The sequence below is a fragment of the Entelurus aequoreus genome, linkage group LG24 (genome assembly GCF_033978785.1).
Source record: "Entelurus aequoreus isolate RoL-2023_Sb linkage group LG24, RoL_Eaeq_v1.1, whole genome shotgun sequence".
Classification (NCBI taxonomy): domain Eukaryota; kingdom Metazoa; phylum Chordata; class Actinopteri; order Syngnathiformes; family Syngnathidae; genus Entelurus; species Entelurus aequoreus.
Window position 1 is genome coordinate 38,028,948 of NC_084754.1, and position 21,656 is coordinate 38,050,603.

The window sequence follows — 21,656 nt, forward strand, 5'->3', positions numbered from 1 at the left end:
CATGTCTCATGACACATTATCTGTATGTAATATTGGCTGCATTTCTGATAGTTGTTTGTTTGCCATGTTGTTCCAGGCCACAGCAAACGTTACCCAGCTTGCAAAGATTGTAATAAATCCATTAGAAGAAGTTTCCTTTAACTTTGACACACACATCTGTGTGAATGTGAGTGTGAATGTTGTCTGTCTATCTGTGTTGGCCCTGCGATGAGGTGGCGACTTGTCCAGGGTGTACCCCGCCTTCCGCCCGATTGCAGCTGAAATAGGCTCCAGCGCCCCCCGCGACCCCGAAGGGAATAAGCGGTAGAAAATGGATGGATGGATGGACACACACATCTATCACCTTTGGCCATTCTAAGACTGTCGTTTCCAGAAGTTATCTCACTCTCTGAGAACACTTACATAAGACTTTTAAAGTCATTTTGATAGTAGGCTAATATAACTAATATAGACACTTACATCATGTGTTGTCTTCATTATGACACTTTTATAAGACTTTTGAAGTCATTTTGATAATAGGCTAATATAGCTAATATAGACACTTACATCATGTGTTGCCTTCATTATAACACTTATATAAGACTTTTAAAATAATTTTGATAGTAGGCTAATGTAGCTGATATAGACACTTACATCATGTGTGGTCTTCATTATAACACTTATATAAGGCTTTTAAAGTCATTTTGATAGTAGGCTAATATAGCTAACATAGACAAGTGTTGTCTTTATTATAACACTTATATAAAACTTTTAAAGTAATTTTGATGGTAGTCTAATGTAGCTAATATAGACACTTACATCATGTGTTGTCTTCATTATAACACTTATTTAAGACTTTTAAAGTAATTAATGATAGTAGGCCAATGTAGCTAATATAGACACATCATGTGTGGTCTTCATTATAACACCTACAGTATATAAGGCTTTTAAAGTCATTTTGATAGTAGGCTATTATAGCTAATATAGACACTTACATCATGTGTTGCCTTCATTATAACATGTATATAAGACTTTTAAAGTCATTTTGATAGCAGGCTAATATCGCTAATATAGACACTTACATCACGTGTTGTCTTCATTATAACACTTATATAAGACTTTTAAAGTCATTTTGATAGTAGGCTAATGTAGCTAATATAGAAACTTACATCATGTGTTGTCTTCATTATACACTTATAAAATACTTTTTAAGTAATTTTGATAGTAGGCTAATGTATCTAATATAGACACTTACATCATGTGTTGTCTTCATTATAACACTTATTTAAGACTTTTAAAGTCATTTTGATAGTAGGCTAATATCGCTAATATAGACACATGTGTTGTCTTCATTGTAACACTTATATAAGACTTTTAAAGTCATTTTGATAGTAATGAAAAAAAGACCGGTACTCGGTATACATCCCTACACACAAATGTGAAAAGAAAATAACCACTCTTCACAACAACTCTCCGAACAATAGAGCACTGTAAACTTTATTAGTACCAAAGTTAGTTTCATTTTTTGTAAAAAAGAAGTTAACATTAGGAAAACGTAAGCTTAATGACAAATTAGCAGGGCTTGATCACAGTTGTATTTGTTGTTAAATGTGAAAAATCGCTGTCAAAATAGCAATCTCTAAACAGGCTCATAACTGACGACAGCACGTACGTATGCATTAACGTGTCTGTGGAATCCATGAGAGCGTTCATGCAAAACGTGTTACTCCATATTGCATAGCGGGTGCACCTTTCCCTCTCTTAAGCCCTTTGAGAATGTAAGACGGCGACCTCTGGCCCTTTTTGAGGGGTGAGCTGGAGGTGGCTCTCACCAGCAGGGAAAGACCTGATGGAGAAACCTCTGTTGGATTTCTGTGGACAAAACATTCTGGAGAAAGAGGAAAAGGCGCAGATTTGCACTAAATGGTGATGTGATAATGACCTTTTTTGTGTGTGTGTGTGTGTGTGTGTGTGTGTGTGTGTGTGTGTGTGTGTGTGTGTGTGTGTGTGTGTGTGTGTGTGTGTGTGTGTGTGTGTGTGTGTGTGTGTGTGTGTGTGTGTGTGTGTGTGTGTGTGTGTGTGTGGCACGACTTGTGTGTCCGCGCCACCTCAGCGTTTTAAAAGGAATGAGCGTACGTTTTGTGACACTTATCCTTCTGGTGCCGCGACCGAGCCACTAAGCAGCTGATAATCACTCGGTGTGTGTTCCAAACATCCACCCTTAAACCCCTTCTTTTCTGTCTTACTCTCCGCCAGGTTCAACATGCCGCACGACGACAACCCCAAATGTCGCGAGGCCGGCATGAAGCACCAGTATCACGTCATGGCGCCCACCCTCAACTACGACACCAATCCCTGGTCCTGGTCCAAGTGCAGCCGCAAGTACATCACCGCGTTCCTAGAGTAGGTACCTTCACATGGGGGTTTTTTCACTTTGAGAGACTCAATGCCTTTATACCTTCTGTACCCCGTTAGTTTAGAAGGACAACACATCAATAGGGAGGGTTTCTAAATATGTACCCCATTAGTTTAGAAGGACAACATATCATTGGGGAGGGTTTCTGATGCTGTACCCTGTTAGTTTAGAAGGACAACATACCAATAGGGAGGGTTTCTGATGCTGTGCCCCGTTAGTTTAGAAGGACAACATATCATTAGGGAGGGTTTCTGGTGCTTTACCCCGTTAGTTTAGAAGGACAACATACCAATAGGGAGGGTTTCTGATGCTGTACCCCGTTAGTTTAGAAGTCAACACATCAATAGGGAGGGTTTCTGAAGCTGTACCCCGTTAGTTTAGAAGGACAACATATCAATGGGGAGGGTTTCTGATGCTGTACCCCGTTAGTTTAGAAGTCAACACATCAATAGGGAGGGTTTCTGAAGCTGTACCCCGTTAGTTTAGAAGTCAATACATCAATAGGGAGTTTCTGATGGTGTACCCCGTTAGTTTAGAAGGACAACATATCAATGGGGAGGGTTTCTGATGCTGTATCCCGTTAGTTTAGAAGGACAACACATCAATAGGGAGGGTTTCTGATGCTGTACCCCGTTAGTTTAGAACAGGGGTGGGCAATTAATTTTTACCGGGGGCCGCATGAGCAACCCGAGCACTGCTTGAGGGCCACATCGACAATATTTCAATTAAATTTTGCTCAATATTATTTTTGATATATACCGTAAGATAAATAATAATAATAATAATAATAATAATAATTAATAATAATAGTAATACTTCAACATAGTGTGTGTAACAACATTCCATGACTAATATAAATAAATTAACATTAATAATAAATGACAGTAAAATAAGCACACATATGACTGAGGAGTCATAGTGTAACTTCGTGTGGTGTTTGAGTTGTCCGACTTTTTGTGTGGCCATAAACGAAGCAGTGGTTTAGTGCTATGCGTGTTGGTGACAGATGACAAGTTGGTTTTGGCCTGGTTTGTACGGCAGAAAATGACTAGTTTTTCGAGATAGAATTGTTTTACTCATGTTTTTGGTGTGGTTATGTCCGAATATAAACAGTTTTGCTCAATAAAGTGATCGATATAATTGCTGTCCTCGAAGCATCTCCATAGACGTTACAATAATTGAACGGTGTTCAATTGAACGGTGTTGACGAACACCGTTAGGGCCGCTTGTTGTCACTGTCACTCAAAGTTGCATTGCAAAATTACATAGAATAAATATGTTTATTTTGTTTAGAATTCAGATAGGATTTGATTCGGTGCGCGGCATATACTTGCTGCGCGCAGCGGACGCTTGAGCAGTGCGCAATTGCGCAGGCACGCACCTTCGAGGGAACGTTGCTTTGCAGTCCATGTCTTGTTGGAAACACGCCATTCTTCATCAACTTTTCTCTTTTTAGCGTCTCGGGTGTAAACCGTGCATCACTTGTCGCTGCGTGTGCACCTTCACTCGCAGGTTACACACGGACACACGCCCATAAATAATACTTTTCAAAACAAAAGCAGCACAGTTGTATTGCGCGCACGACATAGATGTTTTTTCAACTTTATTTTGTAATTAATGATTGCAGCTGTTCACATTCACTCACAATCACGCACACGCATACGTCCATACGGAATAAATATAAATAACAATTTTCAAAACAAAAGCAGCACCGTTGTATTGCACACTCGACATACATACTTTTTAAAATTTATTTTGTAATTTATAATTGGCCTCACGCGGGCCGGACAGGGACGCACAAAGGGCCGGATGCGGCCCGCGGGCCGCAGAATGCCCAGGTCTGGTTTAGAAGGACAACACATCAATAGGGAGGGTTTCTGATGCTGTATCCCGTTAGTTTAGAACAGTGGTCACCAACCTTTTTGAAACCAAGAGCTACTTCTTGGGTACTGATTAATGCGAAGGGCTACCAGTTTGATACACACCTAAATAAATTGCCAGAAATAGCCAATTTGCTCAATTTACCTTTAACTCTATGTTATTATTAATAATTAATGATATTTACACTTAATTGAACGGTTTAAAAGAGAAGAAAACACAAAAAAAAAATGACAATAACATTTTGAAACATAGTTTATCTTCAATTTCGACTCTTTAAAATTCAAAATTCAACCGAAAAAAAGAAGAGAAAAACTAGCTAATTCGAATCTTTTTGAAAAAAAAAAAAAAAAAAATTATGGAACATCATTAGTAATTTTTCCTGACTAAGATTAATTTTAGAATTTTGATGACATGTTTTAAATAGGTTAAAATCCAATCTGCACTTTGTTAGAATATATAACAAATTGGACCAAGCTATATTTCTAACAAAGACAAATCATTATTTCTTCTAGATTTTCCAGAACAAATTTTTTTAAAGAAATTCAAAAGACTTTGAAATAAGATTTAAATTTGATTCTACAGATTTTCTAGATTTGCCAGAATAATTTTTTTGAATTTTAATCATAAGTTTGAAGAAATATTTCACAAATATTCTTCGTCGAAAAAACAGAAGCTAAAATGAAGAATTAAATCAAAATGTATTTATTATTCTTTAAAATAAAAAAAATAAATTTACTTGAACATTGATTTAAATTGTCAGGAAAGAAGAGGAAGGAATTTAAAAGGTAAAAAGGTATATGTGTTTAAAAATCCTAAAATCGTTTTTAACGTTGTATTTTTTCTCTAAAATTGTCTTTCTGAAAGTTATAAGAAGCAAAGTAAAAAAAATAATGAATTTATTTAAACAATTGAAGACCAAGTCTTTAAAATATTTTCTTGGATTTTCCAAATTCTATTTGAGTTTTGTCTCTCTTAGAACTAAAAATGTCGGGCAAAGCGAGACCAGCTTGCTAGTAAATAAATAAAATTAAAAAAATAGAGGCAGCTCACTGGTAAGTGCTGCTATTTGAGCTATTTTTAGAACAGGCCAGCGGGCTACTCATCTGGTCCTTACGGGCTACCTGGTGCCCGCGGGCACCGCGTTGGTGACCCCTGGTTTAGAAGGACAACACATCAATAGGGAGGGTTTCTGATGCTGTATCCCGTTAGTTTAAAAGGACAACACATCAATAGGGAGGGTTTCTGATGCAGGATGGCAGATGTTGCTGGGTAAATGTTTGCATTCTTCAGTTTGCACTCAGCTAGTCCTCAAGAATGATGATTGTTTTTAATGCATACTATTAAAAACCTCTCAGGATAGACATTCCATAAAAGCTGATTACCCTCTTTTTTTTCTAACTAAGAAACAATTCCAGGAAATAATTGAGTTGAGTAATTGAATATAAATAATTGTTGTGTTAATCAATAGTTTTGAAAAAGTTTTTATTTTATTTTAACATTATTCATAGTCAATTAATTTGAATAGTTAAGTCAATTAAAAATTGTGGTATGTAGTATAAAATAAATGTTATTACTTTTAATGGTACTGTAGTTTTCTTTTTAACCATCATAAAACCAAGTGTACAGGCAGTAATTTAGTGTATAATTGTATTATTGTTATTAGTATTTTTATTATTAGCTGTACTAATAATAATAATCTTGTGTAATTATTATTTTTATTGTATATTCTAAAATATATTGTTTTAATTACTTATGGTAGTTTAATTAAACCTTCATTAAACTATCATTAAACCTTTATTAAAGGCAATAATTGTGTTTTATAATTGTATTTGGATAATGATGAGGATGATTCTTTATCAAATTAATTGTAAAATAAATGAATAATAATTTTTGTAACTTATGGCAGTAATTAAAAAACATTTTTAATTAATGTCATATATATATATATATATATATATATATATATATATATATATATATATATATATATATATATATATATATATATTAAACATTTTTTAAATTATAATAAACATATATAAAAAACAATAAAATACATATAAAATAAATATATATATATATATATTTCTATATATATATACATTTATTTTTTATATATGTTTATTATAATTAAAAACAATTTTTAATTAATATATATATATATATATATATATATATGACATTAATCAAAACAATTTTTAAAATTATAATAAATCTACATATATATATATATATATATATATATATATATATATATATATATATATATATATATATATATATATATATATATATATATATATATATATATATATATATATATATATATATATATATTCAAATTATTTTTCAATTTATTTTTATTTATTTTTTTGTCACATGGTTTTTAACCATCCATTCCTTTTCTACCACTTGTCCCTTTGACGGTCACCATTAAATTCATTAATTAAATTAAAAATATATAAATTATATAAATTAATGGTTCCAGGCTGCAGCATAAAAGCATTATTGTAATTTATTGACATATTTTTTAATAATATGATAGCATTTTGACACGGCATGTATTGTAAGTGTGAAAATAAGCTAACCACAGTAATATTAAAGTGTAAAACAAAACTCATGTCCTTGGCTTACTCAACAAGCGATGGTCACCCCCTGTGAAGAAGAGCTTCCTTTTTAAGATTGCAAATGTCACTCATAATTAGGTCAATCCGGACCCTCAGAATATTTGCCTCCTTTCCTTTGTCGATTGTGGCGATCCTTCACAAAGAACGGTCTTGTTGTGCGTCTCAAAAGGGCGTTTGGGCAATGGCTAATTTGCAGTCGTGAGGCTGAGCATCCCATACTTTCCAGTGGGTTGAGGACCTCAGCAGTTGATTTCATGGAACATTCCGGAAAAGACGAGGAAAAGTCTCCCCAAAACAATTGGAGTCTGTTAAAGCGTCAACATGGACAGGTGTTTTTGGACAGCGATGGTGGGAAATGCCCTTGAGAGCAGCTTTTTGAAGAACAATGTGGCAAATTGAAGCAGTGTTTGGACTGAACAATTCCCTGCCACCTTTCCACCTGCTTGGAGGCACTTTTCCACAGGCAAAGGGTCAACTTCTTCATGCTGTGACATCACTCTTAATGGAGTGTCCGACTCCACATAAAGGAAGCATTCATTGCACTCCTGGCTGGACTCCGTTTGATTATGAAAGTCCTTAACAAAACAAAAATAGGAGAATAACGATACCCTTTTATTACGGTTTGTTACTTTAAATGTTGCTCTAAAAGCAAACCCCTTAGAACTGCTACGTCTGTTACAGTGGTGGTCAAAAGTGTACATACACTTTTAAAGAACATAATGTCATGGCTGTCTTGAGGTTCCAATCTTTTCTACAAATCTTATTTTTTTTTGTGATAGAGTGATTGGAGCACATACTTGTTGGTCACAAAAAACATTCATGAAGTTTGGTTCTTTTATGAATTTATTATGGGTCTACTGAAAATGTGAGCAAATCTGCTGGGTCAAAAGTATACATACAGCAATGTTAATATTTGCTTACATGTCCCTTGACAAGTTTCACTGCAAAAAGGCACTTTTGGTAGCCATCCACAAGCTTCTGCTTGAATTTTTGACCACTCCTCTTGACAAAATTGGTGCAGTTCAGCGAAATGTGTTGGTTTTCTGACATGGACTTGTTTCTTCAGCATTGTCCACATGTTTACGTCAGGACTCTGGGAAGGCCATTCTAAAATAGAGATGTCCGATAATATCAGACTGCCGATATTATCGGCCGATAAATGCTTTAAAATGTAATATCGGAAATTATCTGTATCGGTTTCAAAAAGTAAAATGTATGACTTTTTAAAACGCCAAACCTCCCAATTTTCCCGGGAGTGCCCCTCCTGAAAATCTCCCGGGGCAACCATTCTCCCGAATTTCTCCCAATTTCCAGACAACAATATTGGGGGCCTGCCTTAAAGGCACTGCCTTTGCGTGCCGGCCCAATTGCATAATATCTATGGCTTTTCACACACAAGTGAATGCATCGCATACTTGGTCAACAGCCATACAGGTCACACTGAGGGTGACCGTATAAACAACTTTAACACTGTTACAAATATGCGCCACACTGTGAACCCACACCAAACAAGAATGACAAACACATTTCGGGAGAACATCCGCACCGTAACACAACATAAACACAACGGAACAAATACCCAGAACCCCTTGCAGCACTAAGTCTTACGGGACGCTACAATATACACCCCCACTACCCCCTACCTCCCCCCCACCTCAACCCCGCCCACCTCAACCTCCTCATGCTCTCTCAGGGAGAGCATGTCCCAAATTCCAAGCTGCTGTTTTGAGGCATGTTAAAAAAAAATAATGCTCTTTGTGACTTCAATAATAAATATGGCAGTGCCATGTTGGCATTTTTTTCCATAACTTAAGTTGATTTATTTTGGAAAACCTTGTTACATTGTTTAATGCATCCAGCGGGGCATCACAACAAAATTAGGCATAATAATGTGTTAATTCCACGACTGTATATATCGGTATCGGTTGATATCGGAATCGGTAATTAAGAGTTGGACAATATCGGAATATCGGATATCGGCAAAAAAGCCATTATCGGACATCTCTATTCTAAAACCTTAATTCTAGCCTGATTTAGCCTTTCCTTTACCACTTTTGATGTGTGTTTGGGGTCATTGTCCTGTTGGAACACCCAACTGCGCCCAAGACCCAACCTCCGGGCTGATGATTTTAGCTTGTTCTGTAGAATTTGGAGGTAATCCTCCTTTTTCATTGTCCATTTACTCTCTCAAAAGCACCAGTTCCATTGGCAGCAAAACAGGCCCAGAGCATAATAGTACCACCCCCATGCTTGACGGTAGGAGTGGTGTTCCTGGGATTAAAGGCCTCACCTTTTCTCTTCCAAACATATTGCTGGGTATTGTGGCCAAAGAGCAAGATTTTTGTTTCATCTGACATCACATAGACAAAGATAAGACCTTCTGGAGGAAAGTTCTGTGGTCATGAATGTTTTTTATGACCAACAAGTATGTGCTCCAATCACTCTATCGCAACAAATAAGAGTTGTAGAAAATTAATGGAAACTCAAGACAGCCATGACGTTATGTTCTTTACAAGTGTATGTCAACTTTTGACCACGACTGTATGTGCTCCATTTATAAGTCATCTTATGAATAAAAACACTTTTCATGTCTCCTGACGGCAAACAGGTGTGGACTCTCTGCTGGCGCCAGCTGAGCTCAAATGCCCCTCGCAAATTTACTGATAGTCTTTAAAAAAAAAAAAAAAAAAAGTTGAAATCAAGAACTCTGTTTGACAGATGAACAGCTGCTGAGAGATGCTGTAATAAGGAACGTCTGTCCCTGACATTAACACTGCTACATACTGATGTTATGGCACTTTTCATAACTGAATGTCTCAGCCAAGGTTGGCCATTCCCAATATGGATTCGTTTATACAAAACCAGTGAAGTTGGCACGTTGTGTAAATGGTAAATAAAAAGAGAATACAATGATTTGCAAATCCTTTTCAACTTAAATTCAATTGAATAGACTGCAAAGACAAGATATGAAATGTTTTTTTTTCCAAATAATCATTAACTTATAATTAAATGGCAGCAACACATTGCAAAAAAGTTGTCACAGGAGCATTTTTACCACTGTGTTACATGGCCTTTCCTTTTAACAACACTCAGTAAACATTTGGGAACTGAGGAGACACATTTTTGAAGCTTTTCAGGTGGAATTTTTTCCCATTCTTGCTTGATGTACAGCTTAAGTTGTTCAACAGTCCGGGGGTCTCCGTTGTGGTATTTTAGGCTTCATAATGTGCCACACATTTTCAATGGGAGACACGTCTGGACTACAGGCAGGCCAGTCTAGTACCCGCACTCTTTTACTATGAAGCCACGTTGATGTAACACGTGCAGAATGTGGCTTGGCATTGTCTTGCTGAAATAAGCAGGGGCGTCCATGAAAAAGATGTTGCTTGGATGGAAACGTGTTTCTCCAAAACCTGTATGTACCTTTCAGCATTAATGGTGCCTTCACAGCTGTGTAAGTTACCCATGTCTTGGGCACTAATACACCCCCATACCCTCACAGATGCTGGCTTTTCAACTTAGTGCCTATAACAGTCCGGGTGGTTCTTTTCCTCTTTGTTCCGGAGGACACGACGTCCACAGTTTCCAAAAACAATTTGAAATGTGGACTTGTCAGACCACAGAACGCTTTTCTTAGATGAACTCGGGCCCAGCGAAGCGTTTCTGGGTGTTGTTGATAAATGGCTTTGGCTTTGCATAGTAGAGTTTTAACTTGCACTTACAGATGTAGCGACCAACTGTAGTTACTGACAGTGGTTTTCTGAAGTGTTCCTGAGCCCATGTGACCGATGTCGCTTTTTGATGCAGTACCGCCTCAGGGATCCAAGGTCACAAGTCTTGCTGCTTACGTGCAGTGATTTCTCCAGATTCTCTGAACCTTTTGATGATATTACGGAGCGTAGATGGTGAAATCCCTAAATTCCTTGCAATAGCTGATTGAGAAATGTTGTTCTTAAACTGTTCAACAATTTGCTCACGCATTTGTTGACAAAGTGGTGACCCTCGCCCCATCCTTGTTTGTGAATGACTGAGCATTTAATGGAAGCTGCTTTTATACCCAATCATGGCACCCACCTGTTCCCAATCAGCCTGTTCACCTGTGGGATGTTCCAAATAAGTGTTTGATGAGCATTCCTCAACTTTCTCAGTCTTTTTTGCCACTTGTGCCAGCTTTTTCCCCAACATGTTGCAGGCATCAAATTCCAAATGAGCTAACATTTGCAAACAATAACAAAGTTTACCAGTTCCAACGTTAAATATCTTGTCTTTGCAGTCTATTCAATTGAAAAGGACTTTCGGCCCCCGGACAATTTTTTTTTAGCCCGATGCGGCCCCCCATGTCAAAAGGTTTGTCTACTTTATATCACCCAAGCCAGATGAGCCCAGCCCGTTAAGGCATCCACCACTTCCCGGAGGACAGCTTTGTTAAGAAAAACAACACCAAAAAAAGGCTTCACTACACATTTTAAAATAAGGCGTGGTCATGGGAGCTGTAATTTTCTTCATGTTATTTTTCTTTGGTGAATAGGCTAACCTAACATGGTGTTGTTGTGGCTGTATTTTTAGCCCTGTAGTGCAGAGCTATGCTAATGTTGCTAACCTTTGTGTGCTCCCCCCACTGTCTTTATTGATGGACGTCTGAGAGCGTACTCATTGTCATATGATGCCTACAATTATACAGTCGTGGTCAAAACTTTACATACACTGGTAAAGAACATAATGTCATGGCTGTCTTGAGTTTCCAATAATTTCTACAACTCTGTTGTGTCATCCGACATCACATGGACAAAGATAAGACCTTCTGGAGGAAATTTCTGTGGTCAGATGAAACAAAAATTGGGCTGTTTGGCCACAATACCCAGCAATATGTTTGGAGGAGAAAAGGTGAGGCCTTTAATCCCAGGAACACCATTCCTACCATCAAGCATGGTGGTGGTAGTATCAATCAATCAATCAATCAATGTTTATTTATATAACCCTAAATCACGAGTGTCTCGAAGGGCTGCACAAGCCACAACGACATCCTCGGCTTAGATCCCACATCAGGGCAAGGAAAAACTCAACCCAATGGTACAATTAGAAACCCCCCCCCGCCTCCTGGTTAAAGTACCAATGATTGTCACACACACACTAAGTGTGGCGAAATGATTCTCTCCACTTGTGGGGCGGTATTGCTCGGTTGGTAGAGTGGCCGTGCCAGCAACTTGAGGGTTCCAGGTTCGATCCTCGCTTCTGCCATCCTAGTCACTACCGTTGTGTTTTTGGGCAAGACACTTTACCCACCCTGCTCCCAGTGCCACCCACACTGGTTTAAATGTAACTTAGATATTGGGTGTCACTATGTAAAACGCTTTGAGTCACTAAAGAAAAGCGCCATATAAATATAATTCACTTCACTTCACATTTGACCCATCACCCTTGATCACCTCCTGGGAGGTGAGGGGAGCGGTGGGGAGCAGTGGGCAGCAGCGGTGGCCACGCCCACACTGCAAAAAGTCAGTGTTCAAAAACAAGAACAAAAAATACAAAAATGAGGGGTATTTTATTTGAACTAAGCAAAATGATCTGCCAATAGAACAAGAAAATTCAGCTTGTCAAGACTTTCCAAAACAAGTCAAATTAGCTAACCTCAATGTACCCAAAAATACCTTAAAATAAGTATATTCTCTCTAATAACAAGTGCACTTTTCTTGGTAGAAAAAAAAGAGACCTTTTTGCTCAATATGTTGAAAAATATTAAATTAAGTAAATGTTAGTGCCATTATCTTGACATAATGATATGCGCTCGGCATCATGATTTTATTTCATGCTTGAAGTAAGAAATTATTACTTTAAAGGCCTACTGAAATGAATTTTTTTTTATTTAAACGGGGATAGCAGACCCATTCTATGTGTCATATTTGATCATTTTGCGATATTGCCATATTTTTGCTGAAAGGATTTAGTAGAGAACATCGACGATAAAGTTTTGGTCGCTAATAAAAAAGCTTTGCCTGTACCGGAAGTAGCGTGACGTCACAAGTTGAAAGGCTCCTCACATTTTCCCATTGTTTACACCAGCAGCGAGAGCGATTCGGACCGAGAAAGCGACAATTACCCCAATAATTTGAGCGAGGATGAAAAATTTGTGGATAAGGAACGTGAGAGTGAAGGACTAGAGTGCAGTGCAGGACGTATCTTTTTTCGCTCTGACCATAACTTAGGTACAAGGGTTCATTGGCTTCCACACTTTCTCCTTTTTCTATTGTGGATCACGGATTTGTATTTTAAACCACCTCGGATACTATATCCTCTTGAAAATGAGAGTCGAGAACGCAAAATGGACATTCACAGTGACTCTTATCCCCACGACAATACATCAGTGAAGCACTTTAGCTACGGAGCTAACGTGATAGCATCGGGCTTAACTGCAGATAGAAACAAAATAAATAAATCCCTGACTGGAAGGATAGACAGAAGATCAACAATACTATTAAACCATGGACCTGTAACTACACGGTTAATGCTTTCCAGCCTGGCGAAGCTTAACAATGCTGTTGCTAACGACGCCATTGAAGCTAACTTAGCAACGGGACCTCACAGAGCTATGCTAGCAACATTAGCTATCCACCTACGCCAGCCAGCCCTCATCTGCTCATCAACACCCGTGTTCACCTGCGTTCCAGCAATCAACGGAGCGACGAAGGACTTCACCCGATCATTGATGCGGTCGGCGGCTAGCGTCGGATAGCGCGTCTGCTATCCAACTCAAAGTCCTCCTAGTTGTGTTGCTGCAGCTAGCCGCTAATACACCGATCCCACCTACAGCTTTCTTCTTTGCAGTCTTCTTTGTTCATTAAACAAATTGCAAAAGATTCACCAACACAGATGTCCAGAATACTGTGTGAATTTTGTGATGAAAACAGAGCTTTTTGTATTGGATACAATGTGTCCGAATACTTACGTTTCAACAATTGACGTCACGCGCATACGTCATCATACATAGACGTTTTCAACCGGAAGTTTCGCAGCTTTGCAACAGTTGATATTCTAGTTTCAAGCATGTGTTACTCAATATAGGTCGTCAAATCTCAGCAACAAGCTGTAATATCTTACTGAGATAATTTAGGACCAAAACCCTTAAAACAAGTAAAACACTCTAACATCAAATCTGCTTAGTGAGAAGAATTATCTTATCAGACAGAAAATAAGCAAATATCACCCTTATGAGATATTTAATCTTACTTAGATTTCAGTTTTTGCAGTGCGGGAATAACTTTTGGTGATTTAACCCCCAATTCCAACCCTTGATGCTGAGGGCCAAGCAGAGAGGTAATGGCTCCCATTTTTAAAGTCTTTGGTATGACTCGGCCATGTGGAAAAAAAAACAAATTTAGCTGAACTGCACCAATTTTGTCAAGAGGAGTGGTCAAAAATTCAAGCAGAAGCTTGTGGATGGCTACCAAAAGTGCCTTATTGCAGTGAAACTTGCCAAGGGACATGTAAGCAAATATTAACATTGCTGTATGTATACTTTTGACCCAGCACATTTGCTCACATGTTCAGTAGACCCATAATAAATTCATAAAAGAAGCAAACATCATGAATGTTTTTTGTGACCAACAAGTATGTGCTCCAATCCCTCTATCACAAAAAAATAAGAGTTGTAGAAATGATTGTAAACTCAAGACAGCCATGACATTATGTTCTTTACGAGTGTATGTAAACTTTTGACCACCACGGTATATTTCCAGCACATTGAGAAATTAAACCAAGCTTTTGATGTGCTTTTCTCCTCTACACTTTCGTGGAAACCGCTTGATTACTTTTCGTGTTATCCTGCAAACTAGAAATGCAGAAAATACAGGCTTCCTTGGCTGAGGTAAATTATGTCTGAACTGCAAAAACTGAAATCTAAGTAAGATTAAATATGTCAAATAAGGGTGATATTTGCTTATTTTCTGTCTGATAAGATAATTTTTCTCACTAAGCAGATTTTATGTTAGTGTTTTACTTGTTTTAAGTGTTTTGGTCCTAAATGATCTCAGTAAGATATTACAGCTTGTTGCTGAGATTTGATGACCTATATTGAGTAAAACATGCTTGAAGCTAGAATATCAACTGTTGCAAAGCTGCGTCATCAACACTCACAAGTATAAAACGACTTTTTTAAAGTAATCACATCATGTTGCCGAGCGCATATCATTATGTCAAGATAATGGCACTAGCATGTACTTCATTTAAGAATATTTTTCCACATATTGAGCAAAAAGGCCTCTTTTTTTTCTACCAAGAAAAGTGCACTTGTTATTAGTGAGAATATACTTATTTTAAGCTATTTTTGGGTTCATTGAGGTTCGCTAATTTTACTTGTTTTGGAAAGTCTTGACAAGCCAAATTTTCTTGATTCTATTGGCAGATAATTTTGCTTAGTTCAAATAAAATACCCCTCATTTTTGTATTAATTTTTTTTTTCTTGTTTTTGAACACTGACTTTTTGCAGTGTGGAAATAAAAGGGGGCCGACACAAAGTGATGTTAACCGAGCATAATCCCGTCTAATCACGGACCTGTCTGTTGCTTTGTGCTCGCAGGTGTTGTGGATCCTCCGTCCAGGATGTCGGCCACGTTGTGTAATAATAACACATCCTCGTTTCCTTTTTTTTTTTTTTTTTTTTTGAGACATTATGACAAAAAGCGTAGATCCTCGCCGGTGTAACGTGTTTGACTTTGTACGTGAAGTGACGATTTTTTTTCTTCTACATGGCGGCGTGCATTGAAGCCAGCTGTGTTTGCACACTGGTGGTTTAAAGGGAGGGCCAGCCTGTCATTACACTGTAATCCAAGCGCTCTTAAGGGCTTCATCAAGGGGCTTTGTGCGTCCAAATTCTCTTGTTTGCCTTTAGCACAGAAAATACACTGTAGAGCAGTGGTCCTCAACCTTTTTGTAGCTGCGGACCGGTCAACGCTTGAAAATTTGTCCCACGGACCGGGGAGGGGGGGGGGGGGGGGGAGGTATGGCATTTTTTTTTTTTTTTTTTCATAAAGAAATACAATCATGTGTGCTTACGGACTGTATCCCTGCAGACTGTATTGATCTATATTGATATATAATGTATATATTGTGTTTTTTATGTTGATTTAATAAAACAAATAAAAATAAAACATTTATTTATTATTTTTTTAAATTTCTTGTGCGGCCCGGTACCAATCGGTCCACGGACCAGTACCGGGCCGCAGCCCGGTGGTTGGGGACCACTGCTGTATAGTGTAGACCAGGGGTCGGCAACCTTTACCACTCAAAGAGCCATTTTGGCAAGTTTCACAAATTAAAGAAAGTAATGGGAGCCACAAAAAAAATTTTAAAATTTAAAATAAAAAACCCCGCATACAAAGTTTAAATGCTTTGTGCTATGTTAACCAGGGGTCTCCGACACACGCACCGGCACGCACTTTAATGTGGAAATTTGATGTTAGTGCAGCCCGCGAGTTTTGAATGAATGGCGCTTGATAGCGTCGTACTTGCCAACCCTCTCATTTTTCCCGGGGGAATCCCGATTATCAGAGCGTGATGACACTGCATTTGGCGCCCTCTACAGTCTGCCCTAACAGTGTAACTGCTCGACCACACGTAGAATGCAGTTTCAGCTTGCTCACGTAAGAGACAGCAAGGCGTACTAAGTCAGCAGCCACACATCTTACACTGACGGTACCAATACCCAGAATCCCATGCAGCCCTAACTCTTCCGCTCAACCAACGCATGGAGAGGGGCGGGTTAATGTATGGGGGGATTTGGTGGTAGCGGGGGTGTATAATGTAGACCGGAAGAGTTAGGGCTGCATGGGATTCTTGGTAATGGTTGTGTTGTGTTTATGTTGTGTTACGGTGGGATGTTCTCCAGAAATGTGTTTTTCATTCTTTTTTGGTGTGGGTTCACAGTGTGGCGCATATTTGTAACGTAACAATGTTAAAGTTGTTTGATACGGCTACCGTCAGTGTAAGCTGTGTGGCTGATGACTAAGTATGCTTTGCTGTCTCCTGTGTGTGCAAGTAATAACAACATGCAACATGTGGCTGGACTGGCACGCTGTATGTAAATGCTATAGAGGACAATTACTGCAGTGCAATTAGGGCACGCCCTTTATTTAGTAGTTAGAGTGTAAATAGGATTATATTTTCCCTGGGAGTAATCTATGAGAGACACTGAGATCCATAAGTCTCCTGGGAAAATCGGGGGGGTCGGCATGTATGTAGCTGAGCCGCATCAGAGAGGTCAAGGAGCCGCATGCGGCTCCGGAGCCGCGGGTTGCCGACCCCTGGTGTAGACAGAGGACTCTGGTTCCATTTTGTGGGGTTTGCTCTCCATGAACTGGAGCCATGATTAAGAGGGACTGCCAGGGGCATTCGTATTGTGCCGCTAGAGGTGAAATTCTTGGACCGGCGCAAGACGGACAAGAGCGAAAGCATTTGCCAAGAATGTATTTATTAATCAAGAACGAAAGTCGGAGGTTCGGATACCGTCGTAGTTCCAACCATAAACGATGCAAACTAGCGATCCCGCGGCGTTATACCCATGACCCGCCGGGCAGCGTCTGGGAAACCAAAGTCTTTAGGTTCCGGGGGGAGTATGGTTGCAAAGTTGAAACTTAAAGGAATTGATGGAAGGGCACACTGCAAAAAGTCAGTGTTCAAAAAAAAGAAGAAAAAATACAAAAATGAGGGGTATTTTATTTGAACTAAGCAAAATTATCTGCCAATAGAACAAGAAAATTTGGCTTGTCAAGACTTTCCAAAACAATCCAAATTAGCTAACCTCAATGAACCCAAAAATACCTTAAAATAAGTATATTCTCACTAATAACAAGTGCACTTTTCTTGGTAGAAAAAAAAGAGACCTTTTTGCTCAATATGTTGAAAAATATTCTTAAATGAAGTAAATGCTAGAGCCATTATGTTGACATAATGATATGCACTTGGCATCATGATATTTTTTTCATGCTTGAAGTAAGAAATTCTTACTTTGAAAAAGTAGTTTTATACTTGTGAGTGTTGATGACACAGCTTTGCAACAGTTGATGTTCTAGTTTCAAGCATGTTTTACTCAATATAGGTCATCAAATCTCAGCAACAAGCTGTAATATCTTACTGAGATCATTTAGGACCAAAACACTTAAACCAAGTAAAACACTCTAATGTATAATCTGCTTAGTGAGAAGAATTATCTTTTCAGACAGAAAATAAGCAAATATCACCCTTATTTGAGATATTTAATCTTACTTAGATTTCAGTTTTCGCAGTGCACCACCAGGAGTGGAGCGTGCGGCTTAATTTGACTGAACACGGGGAACCTTACCTGGCCCGGACACGGAAAGGATTGACAGATTGATGGCTCTTTCTCGATTCTGTGGATGGTGGTGCATGGCCGTTTTAGTTGGTGGAGCGATTTGTCTGGTTAATTCCGATAACGAACGAGACTCTGGCATGATAACTAGTTACGAGGTCGGCGTGGAAATTTTTAAAAATATTTTTGACCATGAATTGATTAACGTGGACCCCGACTTAAACAAGTTGAAAAACTTATTCGGGTGTTACCATTTAGTGGTCAATTGTACGGAATATGTACTGTACTGTGCAATCTACTAATAAAAGTTGAAATCTATCAATCAATTCCCTCCCGATAATGACTTTGTATTCACCTTTTTGCACCTGATCCTGCATCGGTCCTGAATGTGCAATCTTATATTTTTTATTTTATGTAGCACCGGTTACGGGGAGTGTCTTCTCGACGAGCCAGTAGGCAGAACGTACGAGCTGCCCACTCTCCTGCCTGGTCAAATTTACAACGCCAACAGGCAGTGTGAACTCATGTTCGGCCCCGGGTCCCAGATTTGCCCCTACATGGTAAGTGAGCTTGATACTGATGTTATATTATAATAAACATGCAGGACAGTGTCATTTAATTGGATTTTTTTTTATTTAATTTGAAATCAATTATCTTTTTTCAATGTTTCTTTTTTACTTTTGTAATTTTTTTTGTTTCATATCCGTATGTGGGCTCTGTACCGAGGATGTCGTTGTGGCTTGTGCAGCCCTTTGAGACACTTGTGATTTAGGGCTATATAAATAAACATTGATTGATTTATTAATTTATGTTATTATTACATACCACTTTATTAATTATTTGAAATAAATTGAGTACAATAATGTTTTTGTTTTATTCCTTTTCCATTACATTTAAATTGTGGTTAGTTTCATTTGAATTTAAAAACATTGCCATCTTATAAAAATATGAATTTCTTGAATATTAATTACATTTCTTTGTTTCTTAAATTTCTTTGAATTTATATGGATTTAACCTTTTTGAACTTTTCAGAAAACTTTATTTGAATTTATTTGAAGTTTTATTATACTTTTAGGTCTTGATTAAGCTGTATTTTTCATTTACTGTTAGTGAATTTAAATATATTCTACATGTCTTGATGAAATTGATATTACAATATTTCATGTACATTTTATAATTTAAAATTATATTTTATATTTAATTGATTATAAAGTAGTGTGTGCTTATACACTGGCACTCAACATTTACCAGTAAATTCAAACACTACCATTATTTTGCATCTAAGAGCAATGAGGACAACATCGCATGCCAAAACTGTGATTTATTTCACACACCTACTCCCTTTAGAACACAGTTTTACTCTACTGCCTGTGATTTTTAATTAAAAATGTTTAATCCTGGCTAAATAATTTGCTGGTTGTGTTGGAAACCTGATTTTAATTATGTGATGACGGTTAAAGACTCGTACGCATGTTGTGTTCTAACCTAGAAACAGTGCAAGAGGCTGTGGTGTACAAGTGCAGAGGGGGACCATAAAGGGTGTCGCACGCAACACATGCCGCTGGCTGACGGGACGGAATGTGGACACGGAATGGTGAGTGCACAACGTTCTGCTGGTTTATTGAGAATGTCATGTCACAAATCCATTTAATGCGGCCCGGTGGGGTACATCTGCAGCCCGCAGCTAGTTTGTTATTAGGCCACGACATAATCTAAAAGTACAACTAAAGACTTCAAAACCTCAACAGAATATTATAAAGAATGTTTAGGCCCACACTGATTTAAAAAAAAGTTAGCATAGCCTAGCATAGGATGACCTACAGTGCCTAACAAACCATCAAACTATTATATTGTAATCAGGCCTGTCAAAATGATTAGTTTTTAATCAGATGAATTATGTAATTAATCACAAATATATATGTATATTTTTTAAATTGCATGTGTTGTTGTATCTTGTTTTCTTACACTCATGTGTCCCATTTGCAAGTAGTAGACTTTGTATGCAGTTGCAATTCCAATACATTAGATGGCACTAGTGCAGTGATTCTTAACCTTGTTGGAGGTACCGAACCCCACCAGTTTCATATGCGCATTTACCGAACCATTCTTTAGTGAAAATGTTTTTTTTTTTCAAATTCAAGACAAATTTACATGTTTTTTTACTGGTGCACAAAATGAACTGTGCATGAACATCACCTTGTTCAAGGAACAAAACCAACACAGTGCATGAACTCACAACAAATTACACACCTGCAAATCAGATGGAAAATTAGAGGGAACAGTCTTTGGGGGTATCCATAATATCATCGGCGGTCACTCGAATGAGTAGGGGTGTATCCCTTTATGGAGGATGCCTGTGTGTGACTTTGTTTTACGTGGGGGGACTGGTGCACAGACAGTCACCACACGATCCTTGACAGAATCGGGTCAGGGTCCAGTGGCATGGAGTCCAAGACGACTGGGGACCCTTTTCTGCTGCAGCCTTCTTCCGTCATTGCAGCCGTTGTGGTAGTTCTTAAATCTACCGTCTTCCGCCTGCTCCGCCGTTGAGGTCTTCACCGTATCCCTGGCTAGGGGGCAGTCAGGTACTAGCCCTTTGCCAAGGGCCACCTGGGGTAACAGTAGTAAAGGGGTTAACCTCCTAGTGCCCCAAGACCCCATAGAGGAGCCTCCACTGCCGGATGCACTTTAACGTCATGCCCAGGACTCAAATATCCATAATAGGCCGATAGGGAGAAGTTTTTATTTACACGATGAGTCGGGTGTGTTTTGACCTCCGCGGCGGAGGCTCCACCGAACCCCTGAGGCCGACTCACCGAACCTCTAGGGTTCGATCGAACCCAGGTTAAGAACCACTGCACTAGTGTATGGTGTGTTGCCGTGTCCAGAAGTAGTCTTTGAATGTGCCAGACTTTTCTTTTGTTGAGCCCTACAGTCAATCAATCAATCAATCAATCAAAGATTATTTATATAGCCCTAAATCACGAGTGTCTCAAATGGCTCAGATCCATACTTGCCAACCCTCCCGATTTTCCCGGGAGACTCCCGCATTTTAGTACCCCTCCCGAAAATCTCCCGAATTTCTCCTGATTTCCACCCGGACAACAATATTGGGGGCGTGCCTTTAGCGTCCTCTACAACCTGAAAAGGAGACTATTATATATGTCTCCGTTATCCATAGGTTTATCTATAACCCATAAAGTAGGCAGGCACGGAGCTATTTCTCAGCGTGTGTTTATTCCAGCCGGCACGTTAATACACTGACACACAACATCCGGATTCCCATCATGCATTGCTTCAAAATTACGGCAAGTAGTAATGTCCAAAAACATAACAGAGACGAAGCAGAAGAACGAAGAGGAGACATAGCGACAACAAAATTGGGACTTTTGACCATTTTGGCCGCCTTTTCCCCTCTTCTTCCCCGCCTTCC

The 21,656-nt window shown here is 38.5% G+C and overlaps 1 protein-coding gene across 1 annotated transcript in view; it reads left to right on the forward strand.

Annotated features, from left to right (window-relative positions):
- The window catches only part of LOC133641709 (A disintegrin and metalloproteinase with thrombospondin motifs 20), a 409,743-nt gene that overhangs the window by 152,975 nt on the left and 235,112 nt on the right, over positions 1 to 21,656 (forward strand). Inside the window, exons 9-11 of the mRNA XM_062035652.1 lie at positions 2,236 to 2,382; positions 18,642 to 18,783; positions 19,713 to 19,817. Coding sequence (XP_061891636.1) covers positions 2,236 to 2,382; positions 18,642 to 18,783; positions 19,713 to 19,817 — 394 coding nt within the window. The remainder of the gene's footprint in view (positions 1 to 2,235; positions 2,383 to 18,641; positions 18,784 to 19,712; positions 19,818 to 21,656) is intronic.